The 27,926-nt window shown below is 47.4% G+C and overlaps 1 protein-coding gene across 1 annotated transcript in view; it reads left to right on the top strand.

The window, feature by feature from the left end:
• The window catches only part of HEG1 (heart development protein with EGF like domains 1), a 76,872-nt gene that overhangs the window by 27,702 nt on the left and 21,244 nt on the right, over positions 1–27,926 (top strand). The window contains exons 4-12 of the mRNA XM_065876859.1: positions 4,684–5,037; positions 6,165–6,512; positions 10,921–12,279; positions 14,314–14,430; positions 15,060–15,179; positions 19,439–19,542; positions 22,286–22,344; positions 22,592–22,752; positions 26,583–26,717. Of these exons, the coding sequence (XP_065732931.1) occupies positions 4,684–5,037; positions 6,165–6,512; positions 10,921–12,279; positions 14,314–14,430; positions 15,060–15,179; positions 19,439–19,542; positions 22,286–22,344; positions 22,592–22,752; positions 26,583–26,717 (2,757 nt within the window). The remainder of the gene's footprint in view (positions 1–4,683; positions 5,038–6,164; positions 6,513–10,920; positions 12,280–14,313; positions 14,431–15,059; positions 15,180–19,438; positions 19,543–22,285; positions 22,345–22,591; positions 22,753–26,582; positions 26,718–27,926) is intronic.

The raw sequence follows: 27,926 nt of genomic DNA on the forward strand, positions 1-27,926 counted from the left end.
AATATTTATACTTTAAATTCAGCCCACTACTGTGGTATATATACTGTGGTATATTTGAAAATCAGCCTATGTTTCCAACTACTGGCCTTGACTCTGTAGTCACCTGTACTTTTTAACATTAAAAAAATAATTAGCCCTCCAATTCCTTGAGCATTCATTCTTTTAGAACCTTATACTTTTAATTTTTGAAGAGTTCTACCATATCGTTCCTCTTCCTTGAGTTTCACTGAGCATCTCTATTTCTTCTTAGCGAACTGGATGTTCTGTGCTAGGTAGGGTCCCACCTCCCTCTTAGATACTGGAGGGGGCTTTGTGTGCTGTTAAATGAAGGAATACCCAGGCATCCAGGACTGTCTGGATCTAGCCTGACAGCCCCTGCTCTCCTCCCCGCAGGGATGCAGAGGGGACATGAACGAGGATCTGAAGCCACATGGGAAACGAAGCTCTGCTTTATTTTTAATGCTGGGCTGGTCCCTGCTCTCCTGCTAACCAGAGCTCCGGTGTACCTCCTACCTCCTCTAAAATCCAAATCTTGAGATTTAGATTTTCTGAGCACAGGATCTAGGAGCCCTAGGCATGCAGGCAGCAGTGCTGAGAAAGCCAGCAGGACTTGCCCGAGGCAGACCGGGAGTCACCCAGCCCAACTGGCCTCTCTGTAGGGAATCGAAGCCAAGAGGGAATGGGGTAGGGGCGTGCGCTTTGTGACACTTGGCTGCTCTGTCCACTAGTAAACGTGACCCAGTGAAAGTCGTGGCACTTGGACCAGTCAGATGAGTGATGCTTCTCACTAGGTGAGCGCTAGGATTCCAGCCAGGAGCCTGGCCTGGGGAGGATGGGAGTCCTTATTTGAAACATGAAGGGATTAGATCAGTTGATCCTAAAGATCCTTTCTAGTTCCAGCATCTGTTTTTCCAGACACATCAGCCTTTGTATTCGGTGACTCCTTTCACTTCTCATTCTGCTACATACACACAGCACAGCCTCTTCTGAGGCTCAGGTAGTCAGGGGTTACCTGCGTCCAAAAATAAATTACATGCTAATAAATGTATGTGTTAAAGCAGGTAAAAGCCCAGACAGCTAACTCATATTTTAAAAAAGAGATTGGAAGCTGTTTGAAATCATTTTGCTTGCTGCTTTAGATCTTTCGTTGTTTTTCCTTCTGTACTTTTTATATTTTCTATAATGACCATGTACTGTTTGATAATTAGGGGGAAAAGTAAGCAAAGCAACTAATAGGGGAAAAGTTCTCTTTTAAAGGCAAAAAGAGATATGTGTATGTTGAATTATGTGAAAATGGCTACAGTTGAGCACTGAATTTAGTACTGAGCTTCCTGGAAGCCAGGGCACAAAGGGAAACCAGGTGAGGCATGATATTATTGTCAGATAAAGTGAGTATACAATTCCACCCATAGGCTTCAGTGTTTGGGGGGCAGTACATTCTAAGAGGAATATTTATGTAAGGAATGTTGAGGCTCATAACAGAAAATGCCTTCAATTGCTGTTTTGTGGAAACTGTGCTGATGTTCTTTAAAAGTTGATATTTTCTGTCGATTCTCAATAGGAGCTGAGGGTGTATTAATGGATCTCAACTCATGGAAGTGTTTCTGTGGGTAGCTGAGCTAATGTGGTCCAGGTAAATTGCTTCGTGGTGATTTCACTTTGTAAAGGAAGAGGGTATAAATAACTCAGAAGGTTGTAGATTTAGCCTATCTTTCCCAAATATCAGCCGCTCCTGCCAGATTTTTGGCAAGTTCTGGATAGCAGCCAAGCCAAGGGTGAGCACTGTGATGCATGCCTGAGGCTCCAGTACGCTGTGTTGTGATGGGAAAGTGACCCATATAGTTTTCTCAGAGGAGCAGGCGTTCCTTTCACCTCCTATTATAAAGATTAGGGAATTTGGGTTTTTTCTGCTCCCAAATGGATGGGCTTCCCATTTTTGAATGGCTGCTTCAAGGGTAGAAAATGAGCAAGGAAAGGCAATTATTAAATAATCAATAGTGCTGGTCTGCTGATTAGAAACATGGTACATTTCACGCTAGATGTATTTAGCGGGCGCCCATTTAACATAAGTGGTGACTGTAGGTTAGTTTGACCAAGCATTTTCTCCTCTTATTAAGAAGCACCAGCTCTACAGAAGTATGCACACTGCTTCATAGCTTTACTGTGAGGATGGAACAAGATTATAGATATAAAGTACTTACTTAGCACAATATGTGGAGGTGTACTTGAAGTAGTGGCACATCGTAATTGGTTAGTAAAAGGCAGAGCTTTTAATACTGATGATAATGAGATGGTGAAGCAGTGTTCCACAGAGCCCTCAGGGTCAGGGAAACCCTAGCCATTTTCCTTTTGTGACTTCTAGCAGTTGTGACTTCTACAGTTGTATTTCTGAGGCCATTGCTTTGCTGGACAGGTATTCATGCTGAGTCCAATAAAACCTCACTGTGCATTGAATTCATGAAATAATGCAATTTACTGGGAATAAAAGTGTTTTGAAAGAGCACTCAGCAATCTGATGAGGCTGTAATTGGTGGATATAGATGGTGGCTCTAATGAAGTTAGGCCTGAGAAGCTGAGTGGGCGAGTGAGGATTTGGGGCGTGTCTGTGTTGTGCTTTCCTTTTTTTATACTGAACATTTTTTGTTTGTTTGTTTGTTTGTTTGGAGCAGAGAAAGGTTTATTGCAGGGTCAAGCAAGGAGAATGGGTGGCTTGTGCTCAAAAACCCCAGGTCCATTTGTTCTTTTTGCGGTACGTGGGCCTGTCACTGTTGTAGCCTCTCCCGTTGCAGAGCACAGGCTCCAGGCGCGCAGGCTCAGCGGCCATGGCTCACGGGCCAAGCCGCTCCACGGCATGTGGGATCTTCCCGGACCGGGGCACGAACCCGCGTCCCCTGCATCGGCAGGTGGACTCTCAACCACTGCGCCACCAGGGAGGCCCCTCCCATGTTTTAATTACTAGTTTTATGGATTGCCTGCATCTTCCTTGTCTCCACGAAGGTCCAGTGACCAGTCCTGTGGCCTTTGTTCTAGGTATACCTGGTTTTATGGTTTTGTACAAAAGTGAAAGGAACCTTTCTGTTTCCTGTGCTCTCCCTATATGTATATATTTGATATTTATTTGTGCTTTTGGTCATGACTGCACATTGGACTCATCTTCAGGGACCCGTTTATAATGAGAACTTCCTTTTTTCCTTTCCTGAGTCATAATTAACAATTTGAAGCCTTTCATTATATAGGTATAGAGAGTACTTTTTTAAAATTTTGGCTTAAAAAGAAAAAAAAGCACTCTTCCTTCTTACCTTTGGATCTTGCCCACTCAGCAAGCTTTCCTTCAGTTTATTCCTGTTTGGAATGAAGATTTCAATGTGCCCTTCTGGAGGTCACTTCTCAGGGTGTCCTTTGGAAAGTTCTTTGTGGAAGGGAGCCACCAGCAAGCCACAGTACTTCTGCAGAGCACACTGCGCATTTTGACCAGTGGTGTATAATTCAGTTCTTGAGGTTCTTGACGATTGATCCAGTGTCTGCCATCCATTTCATCAGAAAAGCTGTTCTCAACCTGAAGTCCTTGACCTCCTGGAGTAGTATGTGAGCTCGAGAGCTGATCTCCCAAGCCTAATGACCTAACTATAGTAACGGAGCCTGTTGCTTTTGGATGGAATTAAATCAAATCGGTGGGGTAACAATCAGTATCTCCTGCTGATTAGAAGCTCTGGTACTTAATAAATGCAGCTCGGTTAATAGTCTTTCAAAACATAAGGTTTACTATGGCCATGAGGTGGGGAATAATAAAGAACACTTGATGGTGGCAAGGCTGGGAATTACTGTTCTAGGCCAGCATTGTTCTGACTGTGGTCTGCAGAGCCCTAGGCCTCCTAAGTGGTGACTGGGCCCCCTGCAAGGCACCCACTTTGATTCATTTTTATGTATGGGTTTGTTTTTTTATTTATTTTATTTATTTATGTTTGGCTGCATTGGGTCTTCTTGCTGTGGGCTTTCTCTAGTTGCAACGAGCGGGGGCTACTCTTTGTTGCAGTGCGCAGGCTTCTCATTGCGGTGGCTTCTCTTGTTGCGGAGCACGGGCTCTAGGCATGCAGGCTTCAGTAGTCATGGCATGCGGGCTCAGTAGTTGTGGCTCGCAGGCTCTAGAGCGCAGGCTCAGTAGTTGTGGCACATGGGCTTAGTTGCTCTGCAGCATGTGGGATCTTCCTGGACCAGGGCTCGAACCCGTGTCCCCTGCATTGGCAGGCGGATTCTCAACCACTGTGCCACCAGGGGAGCCCATATGTGTGGGTTTTAATCTATAATAGCATTTGAACAAAAGGGTTACACTGCTGAAACAAAAGAAAACAAATCCTGCACCTTGTTACAATGGTCTGTCCTGTGTAAGTAATAAAGTGGGATTCAAGAGCAGAAGTTTTTAGCTTCCTCTGTAAAGACAAATGAAAATCATGTCTAGAGGCTTTCTCCTGTCTTCCTCTTAGCTTGATCTGAAGCTTTTATTGTGCTCGGTGAAGGACCTCATGCTTCTCCACTCAGCTCTGTGAGGAGAGGGCAGATGAGTGTGTTATGTGTGTTTATCTATTAGATCCACCTTATCTACAGTCATCTACTGAAATGTAATTAAAATCATTTGTATCCAGATACACCCCAACTAATCCTGAAGCATATTTTCTTCCATTTTAGCTTCTGCAAGTACGGAGGATTTAAACAGCTCTACTGCTGTCCACAGCCCCTCGGTCAGTGGGACAAAGAGTGTCCATGTTGCTACCGTGTTCCCCGACGGTGTCCTAAAGATGCTCCAGTCTTTAGCCATCAGTCCAGGACCTCTAAATGAGACAGAGCGTTTCCCTGAGGACTCTGAAATGACCACAACTTCAGGATCAGTCCATTCTTCACACTCTGAGGCAGGGTGGAGAAGAAACAGTGGAGTAATCAGGAGCCCAGGGGATGGGGAACTCACTAAGCCATCCACAGAAAATGGAGTTGGCCTTACGTCCTCCAAGGTCTCATGGGAATTTTGGCAAAATGATTCCCCAAGTAAGTCTTTGATCTTTATTTAATTTATTATGGACATTTTAAAATTGTTGCATTTTCTCAAGGAATCACTTTAAGACCATTTGCAACCTTTAAAAAAAAAACAAACCACTGTGTTCTTGGATAACATCATCTCCTTTATCTGGTATACCACATTATCTCATTTTGATTTTCATCCTCCTGACAATGTGAAATTAGTCAAATAGGCGTCATTCCTCCTGCGTTCTTGTAGATGAGGAAACTGAGGCTCAGAGGGTTTAGGTAGTGAGTGCGTGGTCTTTAGCTCACTCGCCACAGAGTTGAGACCCCCGCCTTGAGGTCTCACTGCTGGTGCATCTTGTCACTCTGCGGCATCATCTTCAAACTGAGAGCTGGCCCGCTCTTTAAAGCTAGCTTCAGTTATCTTCTGTACAGATCATCTTTACAAAGAAAATGTGCAGATATAAACATACTCCCTAAATTCATGGCTTTAGTGTACCCCCTATAGTTGATTTTTTGTTTGCTATACTTCAAAATTAGAATAATCTTTTTTTAAAAAATAAATCTATTTAGTTATTTGGCTGCACTGGGTCTTAGTTGCGGCATGTGAGATCTTCGTTGTGGTGTGCGGGATCTTTTTAGTTGCGGCATGTGGGATCTAGTTCCCTGACCAGGGATGGAACCCAGGCCCCCTGCACTGGGAGCACGGAGTCTTAACTGCTGGACCACCAGGGAAGTCCCCAAAATTAGTTTTATTAATAATAGAACTGTCTTAGAGAAATGCTCTAAGCACAGTATTTGGGCACATTGTATTTGATGGACATAACAGCATACTCACTGGCTCATAACACCCCATGTTTTGGGGGAAAGAGAATAAAACACTCAGGCCCATAAGCTACTCTGCTTTGCACATACTGTTTAAAAGCTCCCGTCTTCACCAATTTTAATTTTTAGTATTGATCTCTTACTGACACTGAAGAGTTTTGAAATAATTATTTAGAACCTGAAAATACACGTCGGGTTACACATATAGTAAATACTATACAAGGTCCTTGCAAAGGGCACCTTCTCCTAGGGAAGACTCGCGTCTCGTCTGTGGAGGGATCTCTCTTGCATCCGTGTGATGGCCTTTTCTCTCTGACACCTTTCAGCCTCCAGAGGACACCGACTCGCCAGCAGCTCTGGTGCGGGGAGTGGCAGCTCCGTGTCTCAGACAGCGACTGTGTCTCGGTCAGTCCCGCCGGCAAGAGGTGGAGAGAGCACTGCTCGCTGGTTCTTGACCGACAGCGAGCCATTCGCAGATGCGACCGGAAGCTCCACTTCCCATCCTGAGGTTGTGAACGCTTCGGTTTTGACCCGGTTTTCAGCCTCCGCCCCACAGTCTCGAGGAAGTGACCCAGCGCCTGGTGAGAGGAGCTATTCCGAACCGGCCACCGAGTCCTTGTCTTCATCCTCCTCAGAAAGCCTGGGCTCCTCGGCACCACGCGGGGAGCGCTCCAGTGAGTCTCCGTTCACGGAACCGCACCCCGCGGACGGTGGAGGGGTGCCTGGGCTGCGATCTTCTGCCGCATTAATGAAATAGCTCCGTGGGCCCCTCATTATTCCCAGGTCATCCTTCTAGCTGGTTGATACCGATATCCCTGTATATCCCCCAGTTTTTACGTTCCACCTCCAAGATGTTGCTGTTGCCACGTGCCCCTCCCACACACAGCTCGGGGACTTCTCTGCCGTGTCCTTCCACCCCATATAGCGCCCCCTGCCCCCGCCGCCGCCATACCCCCGTGCCTGCCGCAATCACACAGCTTCTGGAAGGTGAAAGTATCAGCTTCTCGTGAGTGGTTGTTCACTCCAGGTCTGGGCTTTCATGGAGAGAAATTCTTTCACCGCCTTTTAAACAGCTTTATTGAGATATAATTCACATTCTATACAATTCACCCACTTAAAGTGTACAGTTCAGTGGGTTTCAGTATATTCACTAAGTTGGGCAACCATCACAACTATGTAATGCCAGAACATTTTCATCACCCCAGAAAAGCTCTGAGCTCACCAGCAGTCTCTCCCCGTTCTCTGCTATTCCCAGCCTCTGGCATCCACTAATTTACTTTTTGTCTCTATGGACTTGCCTCTTCTAGACATTTCTTATACGTGGAATCGTACAGTATGTGGCCTTTTGTATTTTTCACTTAGCATCACGTTTTCAAGGTTCATCCACATTGCAGCATGTCAGTGCTTCGTTCCTTTGTATAGCCAAATACTATTCCATCACATGGATGCACCACATTTTGATTATGCTTTTATCCATTATTGGATGGGTGGGTTATTCCCACCCTCTGCCTATTAGGAATAGTACTGTTGTGAACATTCAGGCACAAGTTTTTGTGTGCTCTTGGAATTGCCAGGTTATACAGTGGCTCTATTTCTGACCTTTGAGGAGCTGCCAAACTGCTTTCCAGAGTGACTGCACCGTTTTAAATTCCCACCAGCAAGGTTACGAGGGTTCCAGTTTCTTAACACCTTTACCACCACTTGTTATTGTCCAGCTTTTTTGATTCTAGCCATCTTAGTGGGTGTGAAGTGGTGTCTCAAGTGGTGTTGGTTTGCAGTTTTCCCAGCTGACTAATGATGGTGAACATCTTTTCATGGGCTCATTGACCATTTGTATATCTTCTTTGGAAAAGTCTATTCAGATCTTTGGACGGCTTTCAAATTGGGTTATTTGTCTTTCTTTAATTGCACTGTAAGAGTTCTTTGTACATTCTGGATACTCGTCCTTTATCAGAGATACGATTTGCAGACATGTGCTCCCATTCCGTGGGTTGTCTTTTCACTTCCTTGATGTTGGCGTCTGCAGCACAAATTTTTTAATTTTGATGAAGTCCAATCTATCGATTGAGAAAACTTTTCCTTTTTTTTTTTTTTGCGGTACGCGGGCCTCTCACTGCCGTAGCCTCTCCCGTCGCGGAGCACAGGCTCCGGACGCGCAAGCCCAGCGGCCATGGCTCACGGGCCCAGCCACTCCGTGGCACGTGGGATCCTCCCGGACCAGGGCACGAACCCGCGCGTCCCCTGCATCGGCAGGCGGACTCTCAACCACTGCGCCACCAGGGAAGCCCGAAAACTTTTCCTTTGATGATCCTTTTTAATAATGTTTTTGGAAAATATTTAAAAACAATTCTCAACAGCCTTATCAATGTAAATTGTATGCTGACTAAAGCAAAAATGCAGTAACTTATCATTTAAGCTTATAATAGATTTAAATTCTTACCTCTCCACCACTCATAATAGCAGCTCTTTTGCCCCCTATGAGTACCCTAATTGATGAGGAAAATTAACATTTTTCACTACTGATGTGACGTGGAAAAGCATAGGCTGTATCGTAAAGAATACCACATGTATGGGCGGAAGCTCTTTGTCCTCTTTTATGTCTGTGAATGGAAAACACACACTGTGTCTCCTAAACACAAGGAATCCTTTCCGCCCTACCCCTGTGGCGCTCCGAATTTTTGCCATCCCAGACCAGGAGCTCATGTCCCATAGCCTTTCCCTCTTCTGTCTCTTCACTACCCTGCACTCTGCAGTGAGGGCGCAGTTGATTGGTGTGGAAAATGTGATCTCAGTGTGAGTGGACCTTGGGGTTCGGTTCTAAAGCACCAGATAAGGAAAAGCCTCATTCCTGAAGCCACCTCACTCAGGGTTAACAATGCTTTCTCCCTTTTCCTCTGAAGAGCCCACAGCTGACCGATTCTGCCATCCAGCTTTCAGAGTTCTTGGTTCGTTCCTTTTTCTGGGTTCAGATGCAGCCCCTCTGTTTCAGGGCATGACTTTCCCCTGTGTTAAGTCTGTCCGCCTGACAGGGTTGTTGGCCTAAGTCTTGTGTAACGGAGCCTCGACCATCATTGTCCGTCCCAGCCCTGTCCTCTTTGCCAGGGAGATTTTTCTCGGGTACACTCAACTCTCCAGCCTCTCCTGGTGGACTTTCTGTGGGTCTCTTAAGTCCTGCTGCCTCGGTCAGATCACATCTGTGACTGGGTCCTGGCTTTCTCAGTGCTGCCCCAGGTCACTGTGTGTCCCTGTCCCCATTCCTGTCTGTCAGTTAATGCAAACCTATCATGAAGAGAACCTACACTCAGCTTTGTATCCATTTTCCACCAAGGTTGGTCCATGGGGTGTCAAGGGCTAGACTGGTCTGGGAATAAGAATAAGAATCAGAACAGAGCCTGTTTGTCTCATTAGATCCAGATATGTACGCCAAGAAGAATTGGACCTCATTTCCATCATTTCTGAAAAGAAGGATTTATTTGATAATATAATCTAAGGTTCTTTAAGTTTATAGCATAAAACATATACCCAAGAAAGGAGGAAAAGGATACTTATTCATGTGTCACCTGTCCCTGTTCCATCCCTACCAAGAAAATAAAACATATACATTAAAAAAAAAAAAAAACAAAAAAAACCCACCCGTAACCTCTGACCACAATGCCATTTCTCACTGATGTGCTAGGGTGAAGAGCTACACTATAGAATGACGGACAGTATAGAACAACAGGCCCTGTGTCGGTCGTGTATCGCTGGTCCTACCAGGAGGTAAAAACCTTCCAGGTGATACTGGCCTCCCTCCCAGACCTTGTCGGGTCTGAAGCCCCAGCAGGGTTGTTAGTCTTTTGCCCACTGTTCACCTCTCCCGCTGCCACCACCGATTTCCCTGACATAAACACTATTTATTATGTATCACTGAGCAGAAATACCGTATCAATCCTGTTCACTAACTGATAAACGTTCCCATAAATCCAAGCCACCTGAACAGCAACGCTGACCCCCCGCACTGCTTCCTGAGGTTTCAGTCACCGGTGCCTTTGCAGGAACAGCACACAGTTTGGGTTTTCACCGTGTCAGTTTCAAATAAAAACACTGAGAAAGCCTAGGGAAGCGTCTGGCTGGCACAGCCCAGCTCTACCCCCCGGAGTGACCGGCCCTCCCCTTTTTGGCCCTCTCGCAGCCACCGAAGACAGTCCTGAGCTGGCCGTCAGTTCCGAAGTGGAGGAGGGGGCGCCCGGAGCCCGCGCTCACAGCCCGCACACCTGGGCTACTTTCACTGGAGTCGGAGAGCGCACGCTGCGATCTCTCAGCAACGGCAGCACGACTCCTGGGGATGTGGAGCGCTCAGCGGCGACGCCCAGAGACGCGGAGCGCCCCACTCAGCGGGGGAACGTGACGGCGACCTGGGATGCCCGCTCGGTCTCGGGTTCACTGGCAGCCTCGCGAGTGCTCGGAGGTGATGGGCAGGATCTCTTGCCGCGTTCCCTCAGCTCAGGTGTCAATTTGCTCGTGATCCTAGAGTGATCGAGTTCGCTGTCAACCCAGAAAGTGCCTTACCGGCTCCCTGTGAAGAGCACTTTCCGGGTTCCCCCACCTCCCCAACACTTGCCCCGGGCATTTGCGGTGCTGTCTGCCAGGATGCTTGCAATAAAGAAACCTGGCCATGTTGTGGCTTAGGCCAGTCTCCTGGGAAAGAAATATCTCATTGTACAGAATGGAAAGTTGGGAGGGTTTTCCTTTTTCCACTTAGGCATAACAATTGTTCTATTTGGGGTCTTAAGAGCTTTTCAGATACTAATTTGCTTTCATCAAAAAAGGCCTGTGGAAGGAATTTGGACCTGTTCCCTATTCTTAGGCCCCTGGCCCCGCTTCTCTTTCATGACCATTTCCCCTGCTGCCGCTGTGCTCCTCACAGGAGGGCAGGTCCGCTCACTGCAGACTCAGACCCTGCCTGCCTCCCCGTACTGCCTCTATCCAGAGAAAGCGTGTCAGCCCCCAGGCGTTCATGGGTGGGACACTGAAGGTCTGTCTCATAGTGCAGGTTCACAGATGTCTGTTTAGTTAACCTCACTTTGGTTTTTCCCTTTGCAGTCACTGGAATGAGCTACGATGCAGTGAGTGGCACACACCCTGAACACGGGACGTCCAGTGACTACACAGACCACACCTACGTTTCAGCTCCTTTCACCAAAGGGGAGCGGGCACTGCTGTCCATTGCAGACCACAGTTCATCCTTGGACGTAAGGGAGAGTTCCACCTCTTCCGTTAAGATCTCAAGCTCTTTGCATTCAGACTCTTCTTCCTCCTCTCAGGCTCAGGCAGAGAGAAGCAACGTCTCCTCCCACGATGGGGAATACGCTCAGTCTTCCACTGAGGCACTAGTTCTGCGCACGGCCAGCCCTCCATCCCGCACACCCGCCGTTAGTATGCTGACCACTCTGGTTCTTCTCGACACCGATGCTGAATCCGTTGGCGATACATCATCGTCTTCTTCGTCAGGGCCCCCCTTGCCCCAGCCCTCAGTGTCACAGTCCTACCGGTTGTTCTCGTCAACCTTGCCATCGACCAGGGCCTCCACTCACCCACTGCGGTCCGCCCCTGATGTGCCCACACCTTTGTCTTCCTCGCCACCACCCTCACTAGGATCCCTGACAGCATCTGCCCCTGTCTCGCCGTCTGTCTCACAGACAATCCTCCCACCTTCATCCTCTACCCTGGTCCTGCCCAAGGCAAGGGGCGCTCCTGTAACTTCAGCCTGGACGTCGATAATGGCATCATCCGTGGCGATGCTCCCCAGCAGTCAAACGGCAGGTCCTAAGAACCAGAGCAGCCCACACCTTGGGAAGCTCGTTACGGAATCAAAGCCACAGAGCCTGGAGACTCTGCCTGTGGAGGCCACGGAAACTGTAACAGTGAGGTCTCCTCTGGGGATCCCTTCGCCCCTGGCCTTAACGGAATCCTCCACTGAGCAAACCCTTCCAGCCACGAGCACCAGCTTAGCCCAGACGTCTCCAGCTTTGGTAGCTACCACTCTCCAGACCTCTCATCCCCATGTGCCCAGCCCCCAACCCCCGTCAAGCACAGCATCTCTGACGGGTGGTCCTACAACAGTACAGACAGTGGCCGGAAAACAGCTCCCGCCAACCAGTCCTGAAATTCTAGTGGTACGCATCTCAACAGAAGGTGCTGTCACCACAGAAAGGAACCCAGTGAATAGAGATGCTGCCACCGGATCGATCGCCCTGACCAGTGTGCCCACATCAGCAAAAGAATGGACCACGGGGCTTGCCCCTACAGAAGAGCACAGCCTGGCTTCACATTTCCTCAGAACATCTCCTTCCCCCCAAAGCACACCTGTTTCTACAGCTAAGGTGTTGACATCTACATCGACCACCCTCACTGCGCAGAGCAGCACGCAGTCGTCCACAGCACCGTCATCTCCAGCCTCAGGTAGGACACAGTCGCACAAGCACGCTGAGGCTGCACGGGGCTCGGGGTGGCTGGTATCCGCCATAGGACAGTGTCTGCTTTGTGATCTCAGATGCTTTCTGTTGGAGCACTTAAATCAGAAAGGAATGTCACGGTGACAGTCTTCTCACCCCTGAGTTTCAGAATTCTTCCCGGAGAAAGAGGAGCGGATGCCGTTGGCCATGTGTGACATCAGTAGTGCCATTGTAACTTGTAATGCCCCGTAATTGGAAGAGCTTTTCAAGCATGGCTTTAACTCTAGCAAAGCCAGAGTGGGGTCATGAAGCAGGATTGAAGGGTGGAAAACTGGAGTCAAGAAGCTTTAGGTGGCCTGAGACACAGAGCGAGCAGGTGCCTGCTCCCAGATCAGAGCCACGAGCCTCTGAGCTAGTCAGCCAGCCCCCCAGTCACCGGGGAGACTTCTCTTCATCCAGGGGAGCCCAGGCTCCTTTTTCTCCCTAAGATTATGATGTCAGTGGATAAACGTGGGTGGAGAGATGTGTTTAGTGAGAGGATGATGAGCTAACCTTTCCCATAGTGACTGTGTGACATTGCACCTGAGGTTATATATCTTTATATCCATGTAGAAGTTGCTGGGACAAGGGAAATAAAGCCATCCACATGATTCTTTATCACTTAAGGAAAGGTAGAAGGAAGTAGGATGATACCTCCTTTGATGTCAGGGTCAAAATTTGCTGGATATTTAGCTTGTCCAGACTCAGGAAAGGAAACCTGCTGTTGGTGAAGGGGTGAAATGGTAACTGAAGGGAGGAGGGAAGAAGGGAAGGGAGTTAGAAGCAGAGTTCCAACCAGGCAGCCATCATCCGGCTCGTGGCTGGAGGGCCGTGGACCCCACGCAGGCCCCGCAGAGCCCTGATGCATCAGTGCCCCCTTCGTGCCAGTGGTCTGAGCCTTGCTGGGAAATGGAAACTGGCTCCTTCTTCTGGCAAGTTTGGGATCCCTGCTTCAGGGCTCACAGGCTTCATTTCCAGATGCCAAATATATTCCAATACCAGGTAGAACATAATTCACAAGTGTCCCTTAAAGCCAATTATAGCCATTGCAGTGATAACTGTAGGTGAGTATTAGGACCATTGTTACTGGCTGTTGCTATGTCTTTTGTGACAGAGTCCATGGGTGCAGTGTTTGTACATACAGGTGCTATGCTCATGCAGGTGGTCTTGGGTAGATATGAAGTAGCAACGAGGAGCCGGGACGCCATCTTCAGGTTTAGCCCATTTGTCTCCAGGGTTATTCTGGAGTAAGCACTCTTGACTTCTGCCTTCTCTTTCTCATTCTACCACTGACTTTTCTCCTCGGAGATGATTTTTCTCCTTCTGTTATGAGTTTTGGCTTTTCTAAATGTGCGTCAGAAACCTTTACTAGGCAGCTATTGTATAACCACGACAAGGCCAGTTATACAGACGCAAGCAGAGAGTGTGGTCACTGCACCCGGGAGCTTGTGCATCGCCAGGGCCCGGATGAATGAGACGGGCTCACGGTCACACCGCGTGAAGAGAGGGTGCCGTAGTGCTCACCTGCAGGCATTGCGCTGAAGGATGGCACGTTGTGTGGAGGCCCGGTTACAGTGCGAGACCTTTAGGAAAGAGAACGCTTGGAGCAGGGAGGATGGTTGATCAGGCGTCATTTTCTCCTTAACGTGTGTTTTAAATTGGCATTGATTCAAGTAGAATTTGTTAAGTATCCCAAGGCAATGTAATCATCATTCCTGAGCCGAGGGACCTGTAAGCAGTATTTGGATTTGAACCAGCTCCTGCATTTAGGGATCCAACTGTCTAACACGTGTGTATGTACACAGCTAGTGCCAGCATCCGGTCCCAATACATCTCCTCTGCACCTCTGGGAACCCATTCTAGTGCACAGTGTGGCCTTTCAGGGCAAGTACACAGAAATAAGCAAGAATCAAATATTAGCTGGGAGAATTAAATATTTACCTAGCACTGCCCTCACCTTTCCTGTGTGATTAACTGCATTATATCTGAAATGTGTTTGCAGTTAACAGCTGTGCCGCTAACCCTTGTCTTCATGATGGGAAATGCGTCGTGGACCCCACCCGCCGTGGGTACCAGTGTGTGTGCTCACCTTCCTGGCAAGGAGATGACTGCAACGTGGGTAAGAGGAAAAGTCACCTGCAGTGGTCTACAATACAGTATCACACTGAGATAGGCAGTAAACTCCCTTTTCCTCCAAAACATAGGGGAGTAAGATTTTAAAATTCATACCCCGCTTACTTGAGAATTAGCATGCTTATGTGTTGTCTGCAGAGCAATGTCGGACAATAACACCGACGAGCCTCCGCGACCTGGCTCCCTTATGCGGGCTCCCTACATCCCTGCCACGCTGGACCACCCACCACTCCCTGAAAACCCCTACACTTTCCTGCTCCTGACCTTCGCTGTGCTGGTGCCCCAGCCTAGAATCCCCCTACCCACATCTGCTGATTAAAATTCTTCCAGTCTTAGGCCAGATGTTATTTGAAATAGTCCTTAATTCTCCCTTCCATCAAAATCATTACTTTCTCTTTACTTTCAAATCCTGCCTTATATTTATAGTTAGTTGTACTCAAGGCTGCCCCCACCCTCAGTAGACTGGTAGCGCCTTGAGAACCAGGGTAGTGCCTACTCGCTTCCAGGCCCCATCATACCCAGTGCCACTTGGCCCTTAGAAGTGCCCCTTGTACTGGATTATGATGGTGCTGCCTGCTGCAGTTTCACTGTGACCTTGTGTTCCCTTCTCCGCAGATGTGAATGAGTGCCTCTCAAACCCCTGCCCACCCCTGGCCATGTGCAACAATACTCGGGGATCCTTCACCTGCAGATGCCCAGTGGGGTACCAGCTGGAAAAAGGGATATGCAATTTGGGTAAGAGAGTTTGTCTGTCTTGGAATTTTCTCTGCACCACAGTGTATTTTGCAAAATAACATTTATTGTTTTTCTCCCTAATCAAAATCAATCTTTGCCCAAGGAATAACTTTAAGGCATATAGAAGGGAGTGGAAGACACTGCCTATTATTCCACCACTCAGAGATGTAGCACCTTATTTGCAGTCTTTTTTAGTGTGTATTATATTTTGATATAGTTGAAGTCATATGGTATTTGTACAAACTTTATACCTTAAACATTTTTCCATGTTATTAAAACTATTATACAAACTTTGTAATGACTGCATAAATATGCCATCATTTGTGCATAACACTATTTGCTTAACCATTCCACCCTATGGTTAGGGGGAAAAAGAATCAAAAGAATATTCTAACCAAAGAGTTAAAAAAAAAAATTTAGGGAGAGAAAAAAGAGAATAAAACCCTGATTATCCTACCACATTCACACATTCTTTTCATTTTTAAAAACGATCTTCGTGGGCTTCCCTGGTGGCGCAGTGGTTAGGAATCCACCTGCCAGTGCAGGGGACAGGGGTTCGAGCCCTGGGCCAGGAAGATCCCACAGGCCACGGAGCAACTAAGCCCGTGCGCCACAACTACTTAGCCCGCGCTCTAGAGCCCATGAGCCACAACTACTGAAGCCCGCGTGCCTAGAGCCCGTGCTCCGCAACAAGAGAAGCCACCGCAATGAGAAGCCTGCGCACGGCAACGAAGAGCCAACTCAGCCAAAAATAAATAAATTTTTAAAAAAAGATCTTCATGTTCTTGTCCACAGACAAAATACAGTTTTTACAAAGCTACTGCCATAATTGTACCATACAGTTTGTCACATTTTGATCCCGAATTTAATATTTTATGAAGCTGGTTGGTTTTAGATATAATCTCCATTTTACAGGTTAAAAAGCAAACAACCCAAATGAAAACTAAGGCCCTGACAAAGTACCAAATGGCCCGGCTTATACAACCGCTTGATGAGACGCCAGGTTTGCAGCCCACAGTCCTTCCATCACACAGTGCTGTGTTCATTCTGGGAGCTTTCTTGCACACAGGCTGTGTAATCTGAGTTAGAGCGCCGAGGTCAATGAAGAACTTGAAGAAATTACAAGTGAGGAAGATAGAGTTATCTAAGCTGGAGAGGGAGCTGGTGGGTACAGTGACTCAACTTGGAATCAACTTATATTGCCCAGTGTCATACTCAACACAGAGAAAGTGCTCAGTAACTGTGTTTTTGAGAGAGCAAATGTCTGTGTCCTTTGAAAGTGTTGTTTGCATGACTTGCATTGCCCATAGGCTGAGGGGAATAATCAGAGTTTTTAAGAAGGTGGTGTCAAATGACAAAACTATAGCAATTTGGTAATGAGTTTGATGTCCTTTACTCAAGGGAAAGCAGTCCATGGACTGGGGAAGTACAGGGTCTCTCTCACAAGCAGTGGAAGGAACACTCTTTCTGAGCCACTTTGGGCAAGAGTGAGTTTTATAGCGCGTAGAAGCAGCAATGCGGACACAGGGCATGATTGGCTGGGGTTGCATATCTGACCTTTTTTAGAAATATCAAGGAACAAGGAAATAAGTATAGAGCCCAGAGTTGTCTTCGCTCTTGGGGATTGGCTGACTGATACGCTGCATTACTGGCCAAGGGGAGCGTTTACAGGAACTCTAAAGTTTGACTTGCTGACGTGGCACCCCCGGCAGGTGCAGCTCCATCTTGGGGCTAGAAATGTATTTCAGTAGTTGGTACCCTATTAAAATAATGGTAGAATTTAGAAAATTGTTTAAAATACAAGGATCAAGTCAAAGCGTTATTTTTAAGGAAGAAAAATCTGGGAATATAGACATCAGTCAAAGTCGAGAAGTCCTCGTATTCTAATAGATTATTTGCAGTTGGGTCACCTATTCCATTTAGCTACACCCTGTAAGAAATCAGCAAGTTTTCAGTTTAAGAATGGAGATGACGGAAATGATTTTATCTTGAAACAGTATGGAAAGTACACTTGCCAAGGACTCAAATGCCAGGCTTCCAGCTCCATGTCCAGCACCTACAGCACACTGACCCCTGAGCATCAATTTCCTCATCTGTAAAATCAGATTACCACCTGCTCTGCTTCCCACTCAGGGTTATTATGAAGATCAAATAAATAATATATTTGAGCAAGCTTGGAAAATGGTAGGGGTCTCCAGATGGGAGGTATCCTTTGACATTAGTCTTCTAATCTCTTGGACCAGAGCTGAAAGCAATGAAAATGATAAACTACTTTGAATATAAAGCAATAATTTTGGATCTTTAAAAAATCATTTAGATAACCTGTGTAGATCAACAGTTAAAAATCGCCCTAAAGCCAGATGATGTAACTGCAGCGTGAAGATGGGAATGTGTCTGGGAGAGGGCGGGGCTGGGGGGACACTGCGGTGCCTTACTCGTATTCACACAGATGCAGAGGCCACATTTACTGTCCTGGTTCAGAAGAGATCTGTGTACCTGATGCTTACCATATGTATGTTTCTGCACAGAGACTGGGCACAGACCTAGACCTGCGAGATGGGAGGACGAAGGGGTGGGGTGACTGTTCTGGAAGCCTGTGTGTGGAGGGTCCCACAGGCACCATGCATCAGGAGGAGAGCCACTTATTGTGTTAACAATCATCTTTCCCTTTTCAAGTCATTTAGCTTCATTGTTCATAAACACCAGTGGAATATGCAAATTAGAGCACGCTGAAGCTCTTTCATTTAGCCAGGAATGTTTTCAAAGAGCTCCCTGCTTCTCAGAAAGAGGCCTAAGCAGCTGGCTTCACTGAACTGTAGAACAAGCAAAAAGATGTTAAATAAGGATTAAGGGCTTTAGACAGTAAGTATAAGATGTTAAATGTTTTCCCTGGCTCATCTGTGGGCCTTTCTCTTAATTCAACAGGCAAGCTTTCTATGAAAGAGCAGCTTCATGTGTTTCTGTGTTTGGGTTTATTTATATTTTTTTCTTGTCCAGAGGGAAAGATAAGAATTTAATCTAAAGGAAGATAAGAGCCAGATATAAAGCAGGCTGTCTGTCCTAATTTTTTTTTTTTGCGGTACGCTGCCCTCTCACTGTTGTGGCCTCTCCCGCTGCGGAGCGCAGGCTCCGGACGCGCAGGCTCAGCGGCCATGGCGCACGGGCCCAGCCGCTCCGCGGCACGTGGGATCTTCCCGGACCGGGGCACGGACCCGCGTCCCCTGCATCGGCAGGCGGACTCTCAACCGCTGCGCCACCAGGGAAGCCCTGTCCTAATTTTTGATTGCCTGCCCATTTGTAAGTTCTGTCACCCTCAGGCCCAATCAGCACAAATTGATGTTAACTAGAATTTTATTTTATGAGTGAAATGGGCCTTGAAAATGGGGCTATTTTCTTTCATGTCTGAACCCAACAGTATCTTGAACATGGGTTGTTTTCATTGTATGGCTTGTAGTCATGGAGTCTGGCAGCCCCCTGAGTGGAGTCCTGCTACAGATGTTTGATACCTTTCTCTGTAGCCACTTGGTTGTCCTTAGACTATGAGATTCCTCACGGGGCAGGGGGTTTAGGGGGGAAAGAAGAACTTGGAAGATGGACACACGTGACGTTAAATGTTAATTTTGGCCCTTGGGAGCTGGGTGATCTTGGGAAGTAACCTGGCTTCTGGAAGCCTCTTTTATCAATGATAGAGCAGGCATTTCCTCTGAGCAAGAGGCATGGGGAATGGATGGAGGTGACTCTCATGAGAAGAGGAAACCAGAGCACGCCCTTGAAGTGGAGGGCTAACTTGGTAAAAGACCTAGAGAGAAAGAGCCTTCCTCCATCCAAAGCTTTATAGGGCCCCACGAGCATTTGTCTTTCCAACCTCACGTCTCCCTCCCCTCTTCCTGGAAGTGTGTTCTTTAGACCAGCTCATCTCTCTTCTCTCTTGCAGCTTCACTGAGCATCTAAGATGTGGGAGGCCACTGGAGAGACGAGGGAAGCTCACTCTCTCAGAGCCCTCACACATATGCAAAAGGCTCTTTGGAGCCTCTCACCCAAAGGTCTGCTCAGACTGAGTCTTCAGCTCAGCTCAGTAGGTGCTCCCATTGCTAGAGGAGCCCCGAAGAGGGAGGAGTGGTCTCCACCCTCCAGGAGAAAGAAATGCACAGAGAGCATCCTGGGAGGTGGAGGAAAGTTGGGTGCCTTGAGATTTACAGACACTCAGCCATGCGTAGGTGGACCTTGTGAGGTCTAACAGGTTATGTTTTCATTTTCAGTTAGAACCTTCGTGACAGAGTTTAAATTGAAGAAAATATTTCTTAATACCACCGTGGAAAAACATTCAGACCTCCGTGAAGTTGAAAATGAGATCACCAAAACGGTAGGTTTCCCAAAAGGCATCTTCCTGCTAGTCCTTTGTTTCTAGAACAGATTTTATTCAGAATCGGGAACATCCTGGGGATCAGCTGTATCTCCTGGGCTGTTCATTTCTGTTATATTTGGAAGGTGAACTTTAGGGTAAAATTAAAGGCCTTTCAGAAGTAGAAGGGAGGTGTTGAGAACCAGTGATGCCTGTAGAAGCATTTCTTCTAATGTGTCTTCCCATGCAGCCTTTATCGGTGCCTTGGCATTTCTTTTCCATGTTCAGACTCATAGTTACAGACATTTAGGTGACATGCACCAATAAGAGCTGTTGGTGAAGTGGAAAGACCCAGAAAATCCTACTGTCCCATCTGCTGTTGACATGCTGTGTGATTTTTCTGTCTGTGTTTTGGAACCTGGAGAGAATGATGCTTTTTTCTCAAGGGAATGCCAAAGGTGGAACAGTTAATCCTATTACCCAGGGTTGAGAATTCACTGAGTAGATTATCTAGGGGCCTTTGATTCTTCTTCTTTCCCTCCTTGCCTGTTTTTTGTCAGGAAAAAGACAAGAAAGAAGAAAAGAAAAATGGAGAGGAAAGAAGAAGAGATAGAAATGAAGCTCAGATAGTAAATTTTGCCTCTCAGCTGCTACCGTAGTCTAAGATTCGGTGTTCAGAAAATTGAAATTTGCCATTAAAATAAGTTTTAGAGATTGATTTCTGATTTTAATTTTACTTGTTCTTTATGGGTAAGAGTATATTAGCCAAAACCTATAGGATTTTATGGGACCATGGGTTTTATTTGTGTAAAATGTAGATTCCAATTCCATTTCTGTATCTACTGAGCATCTACTCTGTGACGGGCACTTTACCAGGTGCATCACTCCTATAAGAGGTATTGCCAACACTTTATAGAGGGAAAAGTGGCAGGTTCTGGGAGTTAGTGACATTGCCTGAGTTTACACAGAGCAGGTGCAAAGTTAGAGACCACTCTCACTTCGGACAGCAATTGCGAGTTTGGGGGTCCCCAAGAAACACTCAGTTTTGATAGTGCACTAGAAGGACTCACAGATCTCACTGAAAGCTATTATACTTGTGGTTACGGTTTATTACAGTTAAAAGATCCAGGTTACAGTCAGCTAAGGGAAGAGATGCATGGGGCAGAGTCCAGGAGGGATTCAAATTCAGTGCTTCCAGTCGTCGTCTCCCCATGGGGTCATGGACAGGGTTAACTCCTCTCAGCAATGATGTGTACAGTATTCATAGAGTATCGCCAACCAGGGAGACTCACCTGAGCCTTGGTGTCTAGAGCCAAAACACAGATAGTCAACTGCCCATATGGCTGACCTCAGTCTCCAGCCCCTCTGGAGAGGTAACCCTTTGGGTTACCCTTTGTAACCCCAATCCCCACCATAAATCACACTGTTAGATTATCTGGAGCAGCGCAGGGTCTCCAGGTAAACAAAGGCAGGACATTCCAAAGGCTTAGAAACTACCTCCCAGGAGTCAAGGGCCAGATCTCTCTTTGAGTAAGGTCAAATTCTTTACTATATGACGGGGTTTTACGTCTACTAACCCTATACCTGGTGTTCTTGGCACTGCACCACAGCTGCCTCTTAGTTCGGTTGTAGGTCAATATTTCCTTCTAAGATAGTACAGAGGCTGAGAAACTTGTGCAGAGGTACAGTCCTTCCCATTACACGGTGCTCAGTGACTTATCTGATTTGCTAATTTTTACCCAGTGTCAACATATAATTTATTAGTGATGTGACATCCCCACCCCCAAGATATAGTGAAGATTTGGCTATGACTAGAGAAGATTTAGGCTATGACTCAAGTAGTCTTTCCCAAGGTGCCGTTCTGTTCTGAAATGTGCTATTTCTGTTCTTTCCTGGGAAAAAAAATTTTAAGTAATAATAAATCATTACCTTGTGAATATAAAGTAATGTCATACAAAGCCAAAAAAAGGTTTGATAGCATCCTGTGTTTGAATCCATCTTGTGAAGGGTGAGATGTGTCTGACACACAGGCTTTGAAGACAGGTGGGTTGCATTGGTCAAGGTATTGAGACCCTCTGCTGCATAAAAGGAATCCCCAGCCCCTACTGTCGGTGGCGGGGGTGGGGGGGGCGGGGAGTGGAGAAGCAGGCATGGTACTTCATGCCCCACAGGGATTTTCTGCTCTTTCCGAGAGCACAAGGCAAACACAGGGAGAGTCGCTCTTAATTTGCTCTCAACAAAAGGGCTCTTGACCCATGTAATGTAATTTCCTATGGAGAGCCTTATTGAAGAGGACCTATCTGTGAGTTAGGTCAACTCATTGTAGATTATGAGGGGTCTGTGTCAGGCCTGCCAGACCTGGGGTAGCTGAAAGGAACCCAGCCTTTTCAGTGAGGCTTGTTCACTATGCAAAGTCCAAATAAACAGTTGCCTCTGAGGTTTTTGAAACCCTGGGTCTTAGAAGAGATCTGCTCCTTTGAAGATGTTTTGCATCCAAGGGTGCTGTTCTGAACATCATTTCCTGCCAAGATTTTCCCCACTGATTTACTATCTGCCTCTCTCCCTTTGTACTCATGGAACAACAGAATAAGAGCAGAAAGGCATTTAAGAAAGGAACAAAAAAGACACCACTCCTGCGTAAGGCTGCCTGCTGACAACTTGATGGCTGGAAAACGCCTATTTGATCCTGAAAATAGGAAATTCGTTCTAGGTTTAAGGCTTTTGTCTGACTCACAGTTAACGATAAACCTGTTCTTCCTTTCAGTTAAATGTGTGTTTTTCAACATTACCTGGTTATACCCGATCCACAGCTCATGCTTCTAGGTAAGTAACAGGATTATATTCGTTTGTGAACCAGTCTATAGAAAGGGGAGGATGTTCTAACATGGGTGATGGCCGCAAAACTGGGCCTTGTTTTGATTGGGCCATAGGGTGATCCAGGGCCAAGGTCACTGGCACTTCATGCTCTCCCAGGCCATCACTGGAGAATGGGGAGGACACTCATTTTCCAAAAGCCCTGGGGCCCACATGTCATTTTAGGACAATTAAAACCTACATATTTTGCCTGTAGGGAGCCCAGTGCGGTGGTGATGTCACTGCAAACCACCTTTTCCCTGGCCTCCAACGTGACACTGTTCGACCTGGCCGATGGGATGCAGAAATGTGTCAACTCCTGCAGGGCCTCTGCTGAGATCTGCCAGCTCTTGGGTTCTCAGAGGCGGATCTTTAGAGGTAAGAGGCCCTCTGGGAGGACCCCACCCATTCAGTTAGGCACGGACCGAGGGTAGACGTGTAAGGCATTCAGGGCTCAGGTCCAAGAAACTTGTCACAGAACCAGCCTGAAATGGGCGTTAAGCACAAGGCCTTTGTGCATCTTTGTGTACACATGCACAGACACACACACATACATACGCGCACACACACACACAGAGTCCTGTACACCCAGCCTTGAAGGCCCCCAGTCCTTGGCATACTGTTTCTATTTCTTCTATCCAGCATTAGTATTGGAAGGGATGTAGGAGCTGATGTAATGGAGCAAAAACCACTCTTCTTTCCCTTGAAAGGTTCCTCCTCTCTCTGGGGAGATAGAAATTCACACACAGAATGTACATGCTTGTCAATGACTCCAGACCTTCATCTTGACATACCATTAGGTTAAAAAAAAAGCATGTACAGAATCACCCGTCTTTCTGTGTATTTGTTTGCAAATTTTATTTGCACAGAAACAAGACTAGAAGATTAGAGGGCAGACTGCTCACCGTCCATGATTTCTCTTTTCTTGTTCTTTATCTGTTTTTGTTGAAAGCTTCTACAGTGCATCTGATGTGAGGCAGCTGAAGAAAGGGATTAGAAACAAGTTTGGAAGGCAGATTTGGGTCTTGGAGGGGAGGTTTCGCCTCTGGGATGGGAAAACTCTGCTGGAATCAAAAGTGCTTCCTCATGCAGGGGGGCTTGCCCCTGCTGTGTCTCATAAGTGGTCAGAGCTGGCTCTGGTTCGCTCATTTTACTACACATAGGACTGGTGAGGGATGCAGAGTCGGAGGGAAGCTCCCCATCTGGTGCCCAGATGCTAGACTAAGTTGTAGGTAGCAGGTTTGGTGCTCTGCCTGCTGGAGATCCAGGACGTTCCCGATGAGCCAGAGCTTTGTAAGAGCAGGTCTGGAGAGCCCTCCTTATGGACTGTGCCATACAGACCTGGCAGTTAACCTTTTGCTCAGGGATAAATGCTAGAGCTTTGCCCATTTAAGGGCTATTCACTTGAAAAAAAAAAGAGAGAGAGAGAGAGAGAGAGAGAGAGAGAGCTAAGCATTCTGGGGTTGAAGTTGCTATCATTCAGCTTCATTGGGGAATTGGTTAAAAAGTTCCTGCCCCATCACACGGTACTCTGCTTTGATTTTAGTTTCTTTCTCTTGCCAGTGATTTAAAGGTTCCAATTTTTCCTCCCCAGAAAGTAGGAAGGGGACCTTGCAGTTCACTAAACATGTGTGGAATACATGCTACGTGGTCAGCATTATATTAGGTTACTTTTTTTGTCCTTAGTAAATGTATTTCATGTTTTGCAAATCAAGTGGCAAGATATTTGGATTTGTAAGGGCCCTGCCCACTCTCTGGCCCCCATTCTTCCAACTGCTCAGATGTAGCTTACAGGAAAGCTCCTTCCTGTCTTCCTTGCCAAGGTCCCTTTTTTTTTTTTTTTGAAGACTTTTTTCTAGAGCAGAGTTAGGTTCACAGCAAAATTAAGAGGCAGGTACAGAGATTTCCCACAGACTTCCTGCCTCTACATGTACTGGTGCCGATTCTTTGCCTCTGCTTTCCAAGCCCCTGAGAACAAAGACGGCCATGCCTCTTGGCTGAAAACAGCCTCACCTCTCTGTTTTCCCTCCCAGGGCTTCTCCAGGTTTTGCCAGCACACTGCTTGGTCCCTCACTCACCTCTCTGAGTGCTAGAGAGGTGGGCTGGACAAGGGGGAGCTGTCAGCTTCTGACATCTGGGCGTTCCTGACACGTGGGAGGCACCGGGCCACTCTGGCCGCTGCCCTTGCAAGCGCAGTTTCTTCCCCTTCAATTCACAAAACATCTACTTCCTCGCCTTTCAAAGAACTGTAGCTCTCATCTCTCCAGAGGTTTAGAGCCCTTGGAAATCCCCCAGGGAGCGTCCCAGCCTTAGATTCACATAAATTCTCATTGTCTGTTTGGCGGATGTTATGCGCAGGAAGGAGCATGGGAATTGTAGATGCAGAAAAATCACATCGGCAGGCTGAAAACGAAAACGGCATGATACGTGGTTCCGTTGGATGGACTGATAAAGGAATGTTCTTTAAGAATTTTGAGGATAGCAACCCCTCCATCGCAAAGGCGGGGCCAGCTTTCCCTGTCTTCAAGTGAATCTGCTTCTGTGCCGGGAAGAGTTGCTTCAGCAGGGCGAGCGGTATTTGTCAACAGGCGGGATTCGTGGGCAGAGTGGAGGGAAAACGTGACATTGGCTTCCAGAAAATATCTAATCAGGCCAGGCAACTCAGGCTGGCTGCTGCGCCAACTAGTACCAGCCTGGACGGCCTTCTGTGCTGGAGATATTTCTTTATATTAAGGCTTTAGATGAGAGATTGTGGCCGTTTAGTGCTCCTCTGTGCCAGCTTCACCGTGTTTGCCTGGTGAGATTTTCCATTTTTCATTTTTCTCCCTTAAATACAGACCTTTCACAATAAACAAAGGAAATTGTATCACACACACCAATAGGTTCTGATTTAGCATGCCAGCTTCCACTGATAAAGGCAGGAAATTCAGCTCTGAGAGCTGAAATTGTGTCCTAAACTAACCTCCTGTGACCAAGCCACCCACTGGCCCCGAGCTCTCGAGACTCAGACAAGGAGGCAGATGCCGGGGTCCCCGTCACCAGAACCTGCCTGGGGTGGGGTGGGGGTATAGCTGTGCTGTGTTAAGAGCTGGCAGCTGGTTTCCTTAAGGCGGGAGAAGGGAGCCCACACCTCACTGCCCAGTGTACACGTGGCCCTTCCTCGGCTGTCTCCTCACGCTGGACTTGCTCACGCCCACCAAAAACAGCGGCGTAGGTCAGTCTCACCCTGTACATAGTGTAAATAAGTTACTGTCCACTATCCAAGTGATTTCATGTTTTTGTTCTATTGTCTGTATACCCCAATTACGTATGTTTTTTTGTTAGACCTACCTTAGATGGTAAAAAGCACCCTCGTTGTGTCCACTGTATACAACCTCAGAGAGGGCCTACTGTATACAACCCGAGAGAGGGTTCACTGTGTACAACTTCAGAGAGGGTCTGCTGTACATAACCTCAAAGAGAGCCCACTGTATACAAACTCAGAGAGGGCCTGCTGTATACAACCCGAGAGAGGGTTCACTGTGTACAACCTCAGGGCCACATGCCCAACAATGAATGCTTTTGGATAACAATGAAAGAGTTCTTTGTCATCCATGAAATGAGCCTGGCCCACATGGCCAGGTGCTGACGACCCAGATCCAAGCAAGCCCCAGGCGGGCATCCGTATGGTGGGCAGGCGGACAGTGACAGAACACATACAGCCCGGCTTACCTTCCACACCTCTCCTCGGAATCAGTGTGCTAGGCAGCAGGCTACCCGCCACAGCAGGCGCTGCATCCCTTTAGGCCAGACAGACACAGAGCCGGGACACACCTCAGCCGAGACAGGCCTTCTTCCTAAGAGAGCGGGTCACACTTTCTGGGTTTGTGCCGATTCTCCCCTGCAGGCCTAGAGCGTGAAGGTGCAGAGGATCCCACCCGTCGAGGGTTGTGTTCGCAGGGGACGCTGGCGCTGGCGACGGCACCCCGCACCCCGTTTCTTCTGGGTTTGTTTTCTGCCCCGCGAACTTTTACTAACAGACCCGGGGGCCGACTCGGGGGAGGAGCGGCAGAAGGCAGTGCAGAAGTGCCCTCTGAGAGGAGCGGCGCACCACGCAGGCTCTTTTGGAAACTGTTCTCTGAGCCTCTTGAAACAGGAAGTTCACGCATCTTAATGTTCGACGTGGATGAGGTTTTGTTCTGTCTCACTGTCTTGTTTTTCCATTCTAGCGGGCAGCTTGTGCAAGCGGAAGACTCCAGAATGTGACAAAGAGACCTCCATCTGCACCGATCTGGACGGGGTCGCGCTGTGCCAGTGCAAGTCTGGCTACTTCCAGTTCAACAAGATGGACCACTCCTGCCGAGGTACCGGCCGGTCTGGGGTTCTGTGGCCCAGGGGGTGGGGGAGGTGCTCTTCTCTGCCTGGGGCAGTGTCTCTGCTCTAGGGGTGACTGTTCTAATCTGGGGGTAACCGGTTCTAGTTATTTGGCTCCCAGCAGAGTTGAATACGTTATCTCCCTGGAATAATAGCGTTATCTCTGACTGGTGCACACTGGTCTGGCCAACCAGATTCAAAGGAAAAGAAAAGAGAATGGAATGCCTGGGGGTGGCCAGGCCTTTTTTTTTTTTCCTCCTAATTAGAGGAAATTAGAAGAATTACTGTTTTAATTCCCAAAGCTTTATTCTATTGTCTGCTAATCTTTTAAAATGAAAATACCAGCACGGAAGCAGGGCTGTACCTTTTAGTGGGAGCTGGCAGCCCGGGAGACCTGAGTCAGAGTCCCACTCTGCCTGCCCGTCCTGTATCATTTTGGGCAAGTCACTTTGCTTCCCTGAGCTTGAGTTTCCTCTTCTGTGAAATGGGTGCAGTGATACTTCATTGGATATTCTAAGAATTAAAGAGGGCAGTGGTTACGGAGGTACTTTGTAAGCCATCAGCCTTTGCCCTTGTATTTTACCCAGGTCGTTGTTGAACCAATGAGTTCTGGTTTTAAGGGTTTCAAGGCAGAAACCTAATTCTGCTTATCTCTTAGGTGAGGATTAACTTCATCCAGTTTGAGACGAAGGCTGGTCAGCGCGTTGCAGTGCAAGAATACTGCTTTAAAATAAAATGAATTCAAGTCCAGAGCACTGGGTACCCTGACTTACGAAACCCTGCTGCAATTCGTGATCACAGGAAAACTAGCAGCATAAAGGCATCACATAGCCTTAGGCCTCGCATCACATGAGAACGTGTATGGCCCAGTTTTCCTGCTCAGTCAGTGCCTGCTGGTGACAGATGTACTGGAATCTGAGTAAAAATGGCCTCCTGGGGAAAGGTGACATGCCACTTATTTCTGTCAGGACTTCCCGTTAGAGGAGAGGATAAAAATACATTTCAGGGCAGTGCTCTCATCCTGCACTTCAGACCCTCTGACTTCGGTGCTTTGAAAGTGCACCTCCTCAGCTTTGCACACAGGCGCTGGGGTGGGGTTTGAAGAGGGGGCCCAACTCTGTGGGGCAACAGGCCTGATTCTGAAGCTCACAGCGCTTCTCAGTGCCCTGTCAGTCTGCTGCTTTGATACAGAGGTGATG

Source organism: Phocoena phocoena, chromosome 4 (genome assembly GCF_963924675.1).
Source record: "Phocoena phocoena chromosome 4, mPhoPho1.1, whole genome shotgun sequence".
Classification (NCBI taxonomy): domain Eukaryota; kingdom Metazoa; phylum Chordata; class Mammalia; order Artiodactyla; family Phocoenidae; genus Phocoena; species Phocoena phocoena.